This window comes from Sparus aurata, chromosome 15 (assembly GCF_900880675.1).
Source record: "Sparus aurata chromosome 15, fSpaAur1.1, whole genome shotgun sequence".
Lineage (NCBI taxonomy): Eukaryota > Metazoa > Chordata > Actinopteri > Spariformes > Sparidae > Sparus > Sparus aurata.
Genome location: NC_044201.1, coordinates 18,521,546 through 18,537,609, shown reverse-complemented (window position 1 = coordinate 18,537,609; position 16,064 = coordinate 18,521,546). Strand labels below are relative to the sequence as shown.

Below are 16,064 nucleotides of genomic sequence, written 5' to 3'. Positions count from 1 at the left end.
TCAGGATGCCAATGCCCATGAGCTCATACTTTGATGGGTTAATGAAAGTGCCTAGATAGTGATCCATCAATGAAATAACATTTGGCAAAATGTTTCTATTGTTAAGTAAGTGCAATTGATACTTGCTAATGGATAATCAGTTTTAGAAAATCGTTGCACCTTCAAAAATGCAATTTGAGGATTGTGGCAAAATATGGAAGTTACTGGGTGGAGCAGCAGCGATAGAGTCAAGGGTAGAGTGAGGAGGTGGGAGGCTTAATCTTCAGCTAGTGTAGGACCATTCAGAGAAGAAAAGTACTGCAAAGACCAGGAAAGGTAAGACAAGATACTACTAGAGCACTACAGGAGGGGTGCTGGAGACAGAGGCTGGTACCTTTCAGTCTCTGGTGAGGGGGCATAATTGTCTGGTGTCAGACAATTGGCGCTAGCGCTCCTAACCCTGTCCAGAGAGGGCTGCAGATCACTAGAGGCACCACAGCACAACATGCCATCCAATGGAGGAGGTGGAGACAGAAGGAGAGGACAGAAACAAACACAAAGAGAAAACACAATGGACAAACAGAAAATATGCTTTAAAAAGAAAGTCTAGTTAGATTCCTAAAGTCATAATGCTAGTCTGAGAACTAAAACCAAGACTGGTTGGCTGTGGAAAGATGGATTATCCGTCTTGTCATGCCTGTCATGAAGATGGGGTGACGTGAAAATGTTCTTCGACTGTCATGGCACAGGATGAAATGCTCTCTGCACTACTCTCCCAACCGGTCACGACTGAAGACTCACACGGTTAACCATTAATGATATTCACGCATGTGTGTGTCTTACCTAACTGTCACCTCATCTGTGAACTTTACAACGCTGTGTGTGATGGAGCATCGCCTTGCCATGACCATGCGCGATCCCACGACAGAGCTTATCTTTCGGCATGCAGGCAGCGTGGAACTAGTCACAAGATGAAAGTTTCAAAAACAGCATGCAGTTGCAAAAAGGAAAAGAAAGCTCAGATTGGAAAAAAAAAGAATCTGTGAAGCCACTGCTGCTGTATAAAATACTCACATGAAAGGAAGTCCACAGGATTAAAAAAAATAATGCACGCTTGTGTGTCTTCTACTACAAATATGCACAGTTTGGCAGCTAACCTAACTCTTACATAGAAGATTATGAAGATTTACTGCAGGTGATAACATGCTTCTCCACTGGTTGAGAATATTCACACTGGCACCACGGAACGTCTAATGGTCTCAGTATGCTTCAGACGAAGGGGCTTGTCGCGGCGTCTAACAGTAACTTTTTCTGACATGGGCAACAGGAGCCGCGTCCAACAAGTTTTGTTCAAATCATAGGATAGTGTTTGAACTTCTGTCTCACGCATTCTTTGCACAACTACATTTGTCACTTTATATGAGATACCTATTGTCCTCCTTTGAGGAGAAACTGTCAGAAAATGTGCACTGTTATGCCCTCATGCTCGATCTTGTCAAGACTAAAAGACACAAATTCTCGGAGCGATTGGGGAGGCAGTGTGATACAGTCAAGAGGAGGCTGATGGCAGAGTTTTTAGGAGGGGCTATTTTGGGCTCCCCTGGTTCCTGAAGTAAAAGTTTTGTTATTTTCTCCATTGACAGTTTTAGGTCACCCAGCACTCTCGTGGTTTGAATGGTAATGAAAGTCTCTCAATTGAATGAATTGTTAAAAGATGACTGCATTACAGAAAACAGTATGAAGTACCTTGATAACTAGCGCCTGTGTACCTAAAATTTTACTAAAACTTACTAAATGAACATCATTCTCAATTGAGCATGACTTTGAACTAGCGATTGAGACTATAAGCTTATTAGGAAACTGTTTACTATGGTAACAAATCAAGTGATGGGTCGGGTCATTTTCTCATAAGCTTAAATAAAATTGAACTTCTTGAAACCTGTGGAATCCCCCCCTGCTGGCAATGAGACAGTGTTAAGGTTTAAAGCACGTCCACATTTGCTTCTCAGATCCGAAAGCTCTGTCCATATTATCCACAGACTGTCCACAGTCAATGGGTAGAAGTCCAAATGTGCTTTTCAGCACAGAAACACCTGATCGCCAACTTCAAACTGTGTTACATACTATGTGTTGGCAACAAAGCACAGAGGCAAAATATTAGGATAAATTGCAGTTTAAATGAATTCACCATGTCTGAAGAAGTGTTTTGAATTTGCAATGGGCTATAATTTGTCACTTTGACTGGATTCTTCCCGGCAGTAACAGCTGCAGAGGCTCTTGCCTATTTATAGCTGTCTGCCAAGTCAATCTGACAAACAAAACACAACATGACTGTTACATTATCCAGGAGAGCCCAGCGCTTGCATGTTCAGAAAACACTGAAGGGATTGTTTACAGAAAATGTTGAAGTATTCATACGGAATGAATTGAAGTATTCATACAGAATGGGTAACAATGTCTACGTACAAACGCTTTGTTCGTTTGAAGCATACTGGACCCTTCACTGTGGACTTACCTGTTTCTATGTTTGTGGATACCGTTGAACAAAAGTGGCATCTTAGGTGGCAGTGTGTTATTGTGCCTAGTAGACCTCCTGATGTTAGCATGCATGCAGCAGGCAGAGGTGGGATAATGGGAGGAATGGGTGGAGGAGAAAAAAACAGGTGTGTGGGATTGTTTGCACAGGACAAATTCAATAGGTAAAAAATAGTTACAGACTTATCCAGTGATTTTGTGCACCATGTAGTATGTTATTAAACTTATTTAAAGACATGTTCATCAAAGAAGTTAGCGGATTTCCATCTTCACATCAAAACATTAACTTATACTCGATAAGCAAGGTAAAAGTCTCATATTTCATGTGTCTTCACAACAGTCATATTGTCAACTGACATGTTCCTAAACAGTGCATTTCTTGAAAAAATCACTGGCTAAGCTTGTGAGCTTTTGCAGTGTAAGCAAGTAAGAACAGGAATGACAGGAATACAAGATTCAGAAGCCAGCTTTCAGCTCTACTGACACGCATAAAAACACCCCTTCTACCACACATCCATGTGTATATACAGTAAGGTACAAATTGAAAATGTTACTATGTTATTATGCTTAAATCAGAGTGGTATGCTTGTATACAGAGGTGTTCTCAAGCGTGTAACTTACCTTTTTTCAGCTTTACGCTCAAATAGCAATGTAAGACCCATGTGATGTTGATTACAGTATACACGTGAAGCAAATGTGAAATGTCTCGATGACTCAAACTGAATCAGGATATGATCATTGTAATCAAGAGGCGAAGACAGAAATGGTATATATTTACTAGTTTGATTTTGAGACGGCCGAGGGGGAATTCTTACGGGTCCTTTCATAAAACACCAGCTGAACAACTATTTTGTGTCGACTCTGGCCCTTGTAAGCCTCACTGTCAATGTGGCTGTGAGAGCAGCATGCTGTGAAGGCTCAGTCTAAATTCAAACATGGTCCTGCAGTGTCCTCTTGTGGATCTGAGGCAGCAGTGCAACTATACAACCAGCTCTTTAGTCTCCTTTCCTCAATCTGTTCAAACTGTAAATAATATTTTAAAATGAAAGTAAACTCAATACATTATGGCAAAAATAACAAGTTAAGTGAGTGGTCATAGTCTATATTTTTGGAACTGTCAACAAATCCCACGAAAAGACCAAAGCCAACACTCATATCAAGGGATCCAACTAAAATGGTATTTTGTGTGTATCTAAGACCTGACATGACATGTGGCATGCTCTTTCAGGTCCAGTGTCCATTGTCCAAAGTTCAATTTAAGTAATGTTTGTGTGTTTCTTGAGACATTTGTTGACAAAAGCAAAACTTTAGAGAACTCTATTATTCCCCTGTATATTTTAATTGATCTTTTCTGCATTACATTATGTAACTTTTACTTCCTACATACATTTAAAATGATGTGATTTACTTTTGTAACATGTATTCTACTTTTACAGCAAAGAAAAAGAGCCTCTATCTCGGCATTTTCAATGATTAAACTCTTTTAAAAAGATCAAATTAAGAGGATATCTGACTAAAACACTAGGCACATAAACTACAACTGATCTAGAAATCCACATGTGCACATCATGTTGACAATATTGGCCAGTTTACCTGGTGTGGAGGCACTCAGCACTTTTGCCTCGCATTGACTGGTGGATCATGATGACCTCACTGTGGTTACCATGGGGATGGATGACATATGAGGAAATCAACAACAGTCAAAAAAAACCACAAGAGCAGAGGGAGAAGAGGGTGAATAGGAAAGAAAGAGAAGCTGTTGCTGATTGCTATACATACACACCACGCACATACATACACATGAGCGCGCGCACACACACACCCTATCAAACCAAAGCCATTTCATCTCAACATTGTTATAAAGTCACTTTACACAAGACAACTACGGAGAGCTACTGCATTGAACTTGGTTCACGGCCCAAAGAAAACAGAGCCAAGAAAAAGGGAAATTCAGTAAAATGAAGGGCAGAAAAACTAAACAAGGGCAAATTTAAAAGAACAAAAAAAAAATTTAATTAAACGGTGACCAAAAGGATTGAACATAAAATAAAGTTTTAGAACAAGTAACAACAGAATCTCTCTGCGGCAGTCACAGTTCCTCACATTAAATTTGCTGTCTCAAATCCACTGCGCACAAAAACAAGCCAACACCAGTGCGTTTACATGACACTCAAGAAAACCGAATTACTGCGTTAGTCTGACTATGAACGGATCTTTAAGATGCATGTATACACCTTTGTCTGACTAAAATCGGACCGGATCGGATTTCTCATAGTCAAATTACACCACGTTGATTATTCGATTGATAGTCGCATTACTCCTGCATGTATACGTTTCCAGCAGATCGGATCGGATTTTGCGTTCTGCGCAGGCGCGAGATTTTTCCCCGGGGCCGTGAGCCGGAAGTAGACGGACGGCGATGGCGGTGGCGGCGGCGGCTTTCCTCCGAAATCACCGCAAGAAAGAGCGCCATTGTGCACCTAGTTTGTGTAATTATCATGTACACCATATACGAAGTGTACAAAGATGTAGCTTCGTCTCGCTCTTCGTACGCCATCCTTCTTGAATGCCGAGGCAGCTGGTGACGTCAAGAGGTCAGCCGGAGGTGTTTCTGTTAACACTAGTTGAAATGGGTACAGCGCCACCTAGCGTACCGGGGTATGACATGCTTTCGGCCAGTAATTCGATTTTCTCACTGGCATGTATACTCGGATAATTGCAGTTGTCCGATTGAGCAGCATAGTCGAACTATGGCTGTAATCTGACTAAGCTGTGCATGTAAACGCACTGAATGTCACACAGAAAAAAAGTTAACCATTTTGGGGGTTTTTTTGACAAACACTGGAAACAACTCAGATGTCTAACATGTATCGCTAGCGGTGCTCACGTGCAAACACACACACCTGTCATCGAGGTACTCCTCCTCCTGGCGGCGACCTCTGGCAGCGTCGTAGTGGCGGGTCGGAGAACGAGAACGACGATTGTGCGTAAGCTCATCATCCAGACTCCTGGAAGGAAGTTAGGAAGGGAGGAAGGAAGAAAGAAAGAAGACTTATGTGAGGTTAGTGGTCAGGCAGTTTTGCAGCAGACTCTTGGCGGGGCTCATTTGGCTCGGCCGGTAAAAGCAGAGCTGGCAGCACTGTGTGTTCTGCATCAGACAGACATTTCATTAGTAGATGGACTCTGTTTGCTGCCTTCCAACAAACTTTCATTCCTCCCATCTTGCGCTACCATGTTCCTTTTACCTCTTACGAGTGACCAATGTCTTATAACCAGGCTGACCTCTATTTGTATCAATTATCAGACACCAGGCCAAGTCACCCACCTCTGAAGACTAACTGAATAACTTTAAATCTTGTATGCCGTTCCTCTCAATCTTAACACACAGCTGTGTCACAGGAGTGAGATGAAGCAGTGTATTAATACATTTTGGCTAAAATATGACCATTTGGAGCATACTGAATATACAACGAGGAAGTGGATTAAGTCTGCATAAACTTGTCACTATTGTAATTCATTGCAGCCACTGTGAAGCTGACCATAAATGGTAAATTTACAAATGTTTTACAGTCTTTTTTTTTTTTTCCAAGCTTAATTTGAATTAAGGTTTCATACTCAAAAAGATTTATGAGTATCACTTTAAATATCCCCCAATCCCTTAATTAATGTACAACTGATTCATGTGAAATACTGTTATTGTTCTTGTCTCGTTCTTTAACCCTCACCTCTGGGCGTGAATGTTGGGTTGGCGTGATCGGATTCGTCCCTGCTCCTCGCGGTGCGGGGACACCGAACGGGAACGTATGTGATGGGCAGGCGTCCTCTGCTGGTCCGGTACCTCCAGGGTAGACGTGGACTCCCGTTGCCTCTCCCTGCCACGCCCATCCGCTGCTGGGTGGAAATGGCCCCCCCCCCCATGCACAAAACAGACCCTCATAAGTCAATGTGAATGAGTGCACAAAAATAAGCCAAAAAGTGGAAAAAAGTGTCAAGGAACTGTTTGGTAATTGCCAGTGTGGGCATTAACAGTGCTGATCCTCTGTCGATTCACGGTAAAATTCAAGCTACAACGAACATTTATGCCTACTGGTGATGGAATAAATGGTTTAGAATACCTGGAGATCATGCTAATGGCTTATAATACATGTACATCTGCTATGTTGAAGTATTAACACAATGTTTAGTACTCTAACATAGTGTACATGCTCAACATCTCAGCATGGAGCCTGATACCACTGAACATATTGTCTGGCAACCACAATAAGACAGGCTGTCTCAAGGATACAGACTATTTCAAGCTTAGCCTAATAATAGGACTGCAGCTGGCTTATTTTTCATTGCTGTGTCCTGTATTTTTAAAATGTAGTAAAAGAGAAAAATAAATAAATAAAACAACCCTCTCTTTCTTTGTGGGGCCATCTCTGAAGATAAAAATATAAATAGAGAGACTGATCAGCCTTGAAGGGATCGGGCGCTACTGTGTCAGGCTTTGTTGTGGTACCAAGGTCACCGGTTTCATTTCCAAGAGAACAGCACCTCAAAGCTCACAGTGGGGCCATTAGTTTTGTTTTGGAAAGTGTTACCAATGTCTTTCATGTATTCCTACCATGCATGGAAATTAAAACGAAAAGTTGTTCAAAGTGATGCGGTGTATTTTTTTCCGTCCCTTATGCCTTCTTTACTTGGGCGCTCATTAAACGATAAGCACAGGCACATGGTAGGGTTGGACTGTTTGTGTTTTTTAGCCAGGATTTTTACAGTCAGGGTACAAAATTAATAATACAGCCAATGTGAAACTATGAGGCATTAATATAATCAGAGAAATGAGTTTGTATTCATGTATTCACACCACATTTTACATGTCAGTGTGAATTCTGGAAGTCATTTTATAGCAGTAAGGGGAATTTATTATTCTTTCACAACTGCATGGCACGTGTTGTATGCTCAATTCAGATCAGAACGTATCATCAGAAAAATATCTAATCGATCAATCTGATTCCTAAAAACAGTCAATCTCACCTATATATCAGTCCAACTCTAACACATAGAGACAAACACTCAGACACAAACATTTACAGTATACATTTAGTGCACTTATACATACACACACAACAAATGAAAAGCTAAGTGATTCAACATACATGGTAGAAATGGATTTTTTTAGTTTCCTAATGGTTAGGACATTAAAGTCTTGAAACTATATTTTTGATGAGCCCCGTGTCAGGGCTTATCTGAGGCAGATCAATGGCTGAGTGGTGCAGGGAGCCTGGATGCAAACATGTATTCTCTGACATGACAGTGTTCCCCATACACATGATTTATTTGTGGCGGCCCATCACACCATCATGTTTAGGTTTTCAATTTCATTTCATTTCAATTTGCATAGAATGATAACACTGTTAAAAATAGAAAAAAAAAAAAATAGTACTGTCAGACCAGATTTTACAATAACAGGTCATTTAAAAGAGGAAAGGCCAGATGTCATGGAAAGAATTTAGAGTCACTTTTTATTTTTAAGTCATTATTAATAGAGTCTTGATTCATTTCAACACAATAACATGATTATCCAAATCTGAGCCTTTCTTCAGTTTTCTGTCAGCTGGTGAAACCTTGGCCATCCAGTGGAGGGCTGCTTGTCGTGCATGGAATATATTTCGGCACAAAATTATGGAACAGTGTTTCCCACAGAATGGCTTGAAATCAACATGATACCAAATGACATCAGAACAACCAGATGCACGTACAAGCTGTGCAACAGACACGGCTTGAGTAGGCCTACATTCAATAGTAGAGGCTGCATCACAATCTGTGTTTACAGGATCGTGGATGGCGTTGTTCTCTTGGACAGATTAAAAAGAATGAATGTAAAAAGTGGCCAAAGTTAAGTCTAGGTGTGGGAAACACTGTGGAGTAAATTTCGGCTCGAAATAATGGAATACACTTTTGGCACAAACCGTATTCCATACAACAAAAAAAAGGAAAAGTGATCCGAAACTTTGCTATTAACTAATACATACACGTGTAAACCAAGCCGACCCCAAAAAACAACACCATAAAATAAAAACAAAGTTTGTGGGAGACACTGAATGTATCACTAGGAAACAATCCCCACCCACCTTTAGACACTAATGTTGTACCCTCATCAAATTCAGGCTCTGTTACACGCTGAGAACCTGAACAGTCATAGACACACACACACACACACACACACACACAGTGTATATAGACCAGACAGACACACACACACACACACACACACACACACACACACACATATGCATGCATGTATACAGACACAAATGCAATATTGAGGAAAGGTAGTGAAAACAGACATTTATATTATGAAACATAATACATTTTGCTCAATGACTGTAAAACATACATGTCCCTTTTCTCTTACATAGTGTTGCATGTATGCTCACTCACACAAATATGACAGTGCACAGAAGAGCTCATAAAGAACACCATCAAATTAAGGCCATTCGAAGAACGAGACTTACGCTGCAGCTTCTTGCCAGGGGTGTCTGTGTGTCGTCGGGGCAGGTATGGGGATGGTCGGGGCAGCGGTATGGATGAGACATCGTGGGTTTGGAGTGGATACCAGTGAGGCTTGTCGTCCAGTAAGGCCGTCTCCAGCTCTATCAGGATCTGCTCAAGTACATAATCCACATAGTAGTTAAATAATTTGTTGTTTGTGAAAATACTGTATATCAGGAAAAGCTCTTATGTGTGCATCTATAAACATACACTTGCTGGTGTTTTGTGTCAAAGTACACAGAAGAAGCGATGCAAGTCATGTTTTGAAATACTTTGTGCACTTATTTTTTAGTTAAAGCTACATCGATTGATTCTTGGGGACAGCAGGACAAGCTGACAACACGATATAGTCGATGTAGCAAACAGGTTAGCAACCAAGTACAAGTCAAACAGACACGGAGCAGCATCGGCATTCATCTGTTTATGTGTGAGTGACATGAAAGATATTCCCTCTAGTTTGGTCTCCAAGAACTCTGAGTAGACATTTGAATCTTTAACTCCTAAATGCTCAGCAGCCACATCTGGCTGTAGTGTTCAGTGGGTTTGCAATGACCTAAGAAAAACAGCTCCTGTTGGAATTAGAGCCACACCTGCATCTCAAAAACAAGGTTTTTTTGGCCGGACCACAGTAAAACCGGAGCCGGCCCTCCAAACATGAAAGTCTATCCCTGATTGACTGGATGATTGATGAAGTTTCAATGTTGGCCGTTGCTCTTGTCAAAATGAATAGCCATGAACATTAGTTACTGTAACTCCAGATTCTATGAGTATAGAGATAGCACTCTAAGGCTATCGCTAGTGGACCCACCCCTCGTTTAAGCTGACAGCACTCACTTCATTTGTGGGCCAAACCTTGGTCTCACCTTGTGTATTAGTTGAACTGACAGCTGACAATCAGCTTCCAAAAACTTTTTTTTCTTCAGCTGAACCAGTATTGCCCACAGCATAGAGGACTGCAACTATACTAAGAATTTTGAGTTACCGTTTAATAATTTCATATCTCATATAGGCTTCATCCTTCTAACCTGAATCCTAACCCTCGTGGGTTGCACTAGAAATAAATGATCAGTCCATACCACGCCTATATGTCACAGTTAAATGTACATCATAGAGACTGTACAGTACCTGATACTCAACATGAAGAAATTAAAATAACGTGAAACCTAGGGCTGGGCGATATGGCCTCAAATCAATATCACGATATATTGAGCAACTCACCTCGATAACGATAAATGAACGATAAGTAACCCCCCCCCCGCACCAAAAAAGGGGAAAAAAATCCTGTGTATTTACAGAAATGCCACTTTAAAGGACTGTAAAACTACATTGTAGTTAAGATTTATATTATTTATTTAGTAGTTAAGAACAATTGATAAGCACACGATTGAACAGCAACTGAACAGGTTTAAAAGTATAAAATATACAGTCCCTTATAAACAAATTCTAAGCTTCTCGCTTCTCGCTTTTTTTATTTCTTCGAATTGAATCACGTGGTTGTACTGCAGGTGGTGGAAGAGGTTGGATGTAAATAAATAAACATTTTGAGGGCTTCAGAATCAGAATCTAAGACATGAGACAAAATAGTAGAGAAGTTGACATTGCTGCTTAATAATATGTTAACCTCTTGAGCATTAGAGAACTTTTTTTTACCATTATTTTCTTTATTATCATATATTTTTGATAGACACAGAATCTGTTTCAGAAGTCAGTGGGTCACATGACATGGAAGCTATTGAGAGAAAAAAACAAGATTTCTGCATATTAATATTCATATAAAATAGAGGAAGCACTAGAGTACAAAAAACATAACTGTCTCATTCGTCCAGTTTACTAATACAATCTGCTGCTGGAGTCACTGGGCCCCATGACATGGAAGATATTGAAAGAACTGCAATTATTTTGTATTAATATATTTATGCTAAGTAATTTGATGACGGTCCCTAAATCAGTTTCCAGTGATTCAGTGCCATGTTCTGGGAGGTGAGCTAACCGTCCTCCTGCTGCTCACACTGGGTGAACCTCAGTAAAGTCGCGGCTGGACCCGAGTAGAGCTTATAATCAAACCCGACCCGAGCCCGTGCACGTTGTGTCCGAGCCCGGCCCGACACACTGAATGTAATTATGAGCCCGAGACCGATTTAAACCCGACAACAGTTTAATACGTGGGCTGTTATAACTGACGTTCTCGACTACAATTGCGAGTTGTTTAAACTACAGAAATCTTAATGAATAATGCAACAAGTGCCGCACTTAATGCACTCGACAAAGCCGACAAATATTATTATCACGGCCCACGACTTGTTTAAAATGGGTCCACACCTCCGACTTTCTTCCAAACCTGCTCAAAGTTAATTCTACTGTTTTTATTTTTTTCTTTACATCTTCATGCTCCATGTTGCACTTAAGCTACACAATCAGTGATGCCGGTAACGCGTTACTAGTTTTGTTATTTCCTTAGTAAAAAATATATATTTTTGCTTTCTTCTTGCGTCTCGGGGAGTGACGTCACATACGCGAGAAGTCACGTTTTCCAGCATGAGGACACTCACGTGTCAGACCACGCAGAGACACAAATGCAAACAACAATGGAAGGAGGAGAGAGATGCGCGCTTTCTAGCTGGAAATACAGTCATTATTTTGAGTGAATAAAAAACAAAACACAAATGTTTGATCAATGGACCGGCCCGGCCGAAGACAGTGGCCTGTTGCAGCCTTTGAACGCAGCATCATTACACAAACTGTCCGCGACTCACAGCGAGAGTGGGTTCACTTGATTACTAACCTGGCATAGCTGGTGTTGCATCAGCGGGCGGAGTTTGCCATCAAATTAATATAAAATAAGCACATCGGTATATGCCGGGGTAGATTAATCAAGTGGACCTAACATGTCCCCTGTCCCTAGTGGATGTTATGCCTATGACACCGAATATACCTACATGGCCAAAATGACGTTGGTTATCGTCATAAATTTCGGTATAGGTAAATTTTCGGTTTATCGCCCAGGCCTAGTGAAACCTATTGCTACAAGAAGCAGAGATTATATCCATACACTGTAACAGTCCAGCAGAGAGCACAGCAGGTGAGAAAACAGCTCTTCTTGCACCGGGAGGCCTGAGGAAGAGCCCCCAAATACAACCGCTCTGACAATACACTCAGTGCAGACTGAGTCATAGAAAAATTTAATCAAACGAATGAAAGAGCAGCGGAGTTAACAATTAGAGAAGTTCTAATCATAATTAGAAAAAGTTCTCTTTCAAATGAAACATGTTAAGATCAGAGTGGAAGTATTGTTTTTGGGTGTGTGTGTGTGACATACTGCCAAGTGCAACTTTGTATGTATGGGTCCTGTCCGGTTTGTTAAGTGCTGTTCTGTCAATGTTTAAATTGTGAAAATTAGATTTAAAATAATTCTGGCAGAAAACATCAAATGCTGAATCACCAAAAAAAACACCTTGGTGTAAAGAAGCAGCGGAAAGTAATGTAGCCTTCATGTTTGTCTGTGTGTGTGTGTGTGTGTGTGTGTGTGTGTGTGTGTGTGTGTGTGTGCTTGTGTTCGCGTGAGAGAGTGGTACCTCTCCCATGAAGGTGCTGTCCTCCTCTGGTGACCTGGGTTGGTCCCATATAGTCAGCTCAAGCATGTGGTTGCGGAAATCCCTGCGATGGACATGAGTGTAGACGAACGTCTGGTTCCACTTGGGCTCACAGGTCTTCTTCACGGTTTTCGTCCTTCGTTTGCTCTTGTCGCTGTGTTAGAAAAATACAGATCTTAACCCGTTATTAAGTAGATAATAGCCAGCTGTGTTTGCTGCTTGCCTGTCTGAACTGGGCTTCTGCCTATTTGGATTTTATGGCGCGAAATAACTGAAAGAATATGGTAGCAGGCATTAAATCCAGAAACCTGTTGATGATGTCAAAAGACAGAGTGTTTGTGTTGTTTTTTTAAAACTGGAAATGTGATGAATTTACACTTCCTTAAGGGTTGTTCTGTGGTTCTGACTCATCTAAAAGACTCCCTGTGTAGGGGTGGTTGGCATACCTGCGGTCAGGGAGGAAGTACATTTTGACGTAGGGGCTCCTGGGCCGCCCATCGGGCCGAAGAGGAAGCTCTACAGCCTGCAGCACGTTGACTATTAGCTGATGGCCCACTTTGTCATACCACAGCTTCACCTTGGTGGTAAAAACACACACACACACAAACAAATCTGATTCTGCGTCTTAATTCTAACACACCGGCAGCCCTACACAGACAAAAGTGCGCTCACTCACTGAGAGTTTGCCAGGCATTAACTGCGGAGCATCTTGGAGCATCCCGGGACTGGAGGGAGACAGGACATTTAAGGATGGTCGCTCCATCTTCTGGGACTCAAAAGAACTGGAACCTGCTATGAAGACAAAAGTAGAAGAAATTTGTTTTGAAACTCCCAAGAAGAGAGTGCCGGCTCAGGATTCAGTGAAGAAATGTGGGAGAATGAGAGACAGCGTATTCTTGTCCAACTGTAAAATGTCAAGTGTAAGTGTGTTCATAGCTGCGTATTATACAGCATTAAGAGTTCCTTTACTTGGAAAATGTTATGCAAAAAGATTACAGATCATTCCACGGCTAACCTGTCAGGAAGACATGTTATGAAGCTTCTGTGCCACTTTTAGTCTGATGGGCTTTAATGTAAAAGTACTGCTGGCTCATATACCTTCAAAATCATCCTATGATAAAGTATCATTTAACCACCAACTAATGCCGACCCCTATTTCCACACTCTAGCCATACATTGTATGTAAGACATAATAAATTTCCTGCTAAAATAAAAGATAATAACATTACTGGTTAAAGTCACGAGTAATTAAAAGTCAATAATCCGTTGTTTTACCAAACCAGGGCCCTAAGTAGTGAGCTAGCTTTCAAAACCAGCCACTTTTTTTTTTTTTTCAAAATAAAGAAAAACATAAGGACAATTTGCTATTTCACATGAGTTACATGCTAAAACAATTTCTTGGCAGCACAAATAACTTTAGAGGAGTTGATAGACATAATTTTTAAACTTTGGACAAAGTCAAGCTAGCTGTTTTCCCTTGTATCTAGTCTTGATGCTAAGCTAGGCTAGTCGCCGCCTGGGTCCAGCTCTATGTTTTACATACTAATATTTTTCCCTCTTCAAAAATGAATGTTGAACATTTAATTGATTTTGAATTACATAATTATATTATATTGCATATTATAAAATATAAGCCTTTATAGCATTTAGCTCATTTTCCTCTTTTTCTTTTATTGTTTCTTTTTCTCTCTATGTTTATGTTGTTTTTTGCTCCTACAGTTGTATTTCTCTCCCTTCTTTTTTCTTGGTTTGTTTGATTCTAGTTCTCACTCTTGTCCTGTTTCAAATACACACTACGTCACTACACTCAAATACGTCACTTTTATTTCACTATGAATGAAATAAAACATATTATGAAAATCAGTCAACACAATGGTTTAGCATAAGATAAGTATTGTATATACATATGAAATATGTAAATTATCCACCTATTGTGTTCCAACATCCCACGGCAGATACTTAGATACTTACTAGATTCTAATGGAGGGTGGGACGTGTCGGGGATTCTTGGGATATCACTGGAAAAAGGAACAGCAAAGACCATTTGAGTCACTCATACTGGCATCTGACTGGTTCAAACAAAGTTAGTAGTACTCTTGATGCACAGGCACACATGCATATAAATGTAGTAGTAGTTTACTAGAAGTAAGTAGCACTGTAAATAAAGGTTATTTGAAGTTTTTAAAAAATTGTGTGGTTTAAAAAACATGGAGAAGCAAAGGGAGGGTGTGAGTAGAGCCAAGTTCTTCTCATGACTGCAGTGTTTCCCAGACTCATACAGACAATTTTCAATCAGTCAGCCAATGATCATCTGAAATAATAATAATAATGGATGAGAACCAATAGCTCAATTCTGTCCACACCATCATCTTTTCTTATCCATCACCACTACTGCAATTACAGTAAGGGTCCCATGGGAAACACCAGAATCCACTGCACCAGCTTCATGTCGTATAAAGAAAGCATGGTAGTCTGTGCAACACTTATCAGCGTAATTTACCATTTTAAATTTTAAAACGTGGTTAAATTTAGTTTGCAGCCCCGCCACTGATATTTGGAAGGGTTTTTGTTACTGTTCTTTGGACACAAGGTGGTTTTTAATTATCTAGCCACCAACATGTCAACAAATTGATATTCTACAATATTTTTCTTTGAATTCATAGCTCAACATTTGATTATGAACATTCGCACGTTCTTTCTGAGAGTTAGATGAAACAATGGATGCCTCTCAAAAGTCTGTGCACCAAGTACAGAGCTGGAGCCGGGATGTGGTTAGATTATCTTAGCATAAAGACTGAAAGCAGCAAAGCCAATTGCCTCTCAGCTCCAGTGCTGTACTTGACATGAAAAACACAAGGTTGATATCCGTCTTTTCATTTAACTTGGAAGAAAGCAAACAAGCGTATCTCCCAAAATATTTAATTGTTTCAACTTTTTATACTTTAACATTTGATTTAAAACACAAATATTAAACTGATAAGTGTTTCATGGAGCCTAGGTTGCCTTGGAGCCCATTCCAAAATCAAAAACTGAAAACAAATGTAAATGAAATAAAACAAAGATTGCTTGCTTAATGAATGTCCCAACTATCAAACCAAGGGGAATAAGAGTAAAAAGAAATAAGCATTTTCTTATTTGACACTGTAAGTGCTGGATTTCACTGTGGGATCCTCAGACTTTACCACGAATGAAAAAGAGGATTTCCAGACGCTGCACAAACAGTTTTAAAAAGCTTGCAAAAGCAATGCTAACATTGATGGACATTTCCCATTGGCCATTTTGCATCCATTCAAGTGAACTTCAGTTTGGGTTAGTCAGAGATTAAAAGTCTCAGCTGTTTTCACAAAGTTTTTTTTTTTTTTTCTTTTTAATCAATTGGCATCCCTACTGAAAAAGGATTCAGTTCAGTTCATTTAGGGATGC

At 40.3% G+C, this 16,064-nt stretch overlaps 1 protein-coding gene across 10 annotated transcripts in view; it reads right to left on the bottom strand.

Moving 5' to 3' along the window:
* rims1a (regulating synaptic membrane exocytosis 1a) overlaps positions 1-16,064 on the bottom strand; it is an 88,794-nt gene that overhangs the window by 16,422 nt on the left and 56,308 nt on the right. For 3 of the 10 annotated variants that reach the window (XM_030442824.1, XM_030442825.1, XM_030442828.1), the window contains exons 12-23: positions 14,613-14,659; positions 13,318-13,433; positions 13,088-13,218; positions 12,624-12,795; positions 9,015-9,162; positions 8,631-8,687; positions 6,240-6,405; positions 5,418-5,522; positions 4,108-4,167; positions 2,495-2,572; positions 823-939; positions 374-463 (exon numbers count right to left, since the gene is read on the bottom strand). In XM_030442824.1, coding sequence (XP_030298684.1) covers positions 374-463; positions 823-939; positions 2,495-2,572; positions 4,108-4,167; positions 5,418-5,522; positions 6,240-6,405; positions 8,631-8,687; positions 9,015-9,162; positions 12,624-12,795; positions 13,088-13,218; positions 13,318-13,433; positions 14,613-14,659 — 1,287 coding nt within the window. The remainder of the gene's footprint in view (positions 1-373; positions 464-822; positions 940-2,494; positions 2,573-4,107; positions 4,168-5,417; positions 5,523-6,239; positions 6,406-8,630; positions 8,688-9,014; positions 9,163-12,623; positions 12,796-13,087; positions 13,219-13,317; positions 13,434-14,612; positions 14,660-16,064) is intronic. The other 7 variants (XM_030442830.1, XM_030442831.1, XM_030442833.1 and 4 more) reach the window with 5 other exon arrangements.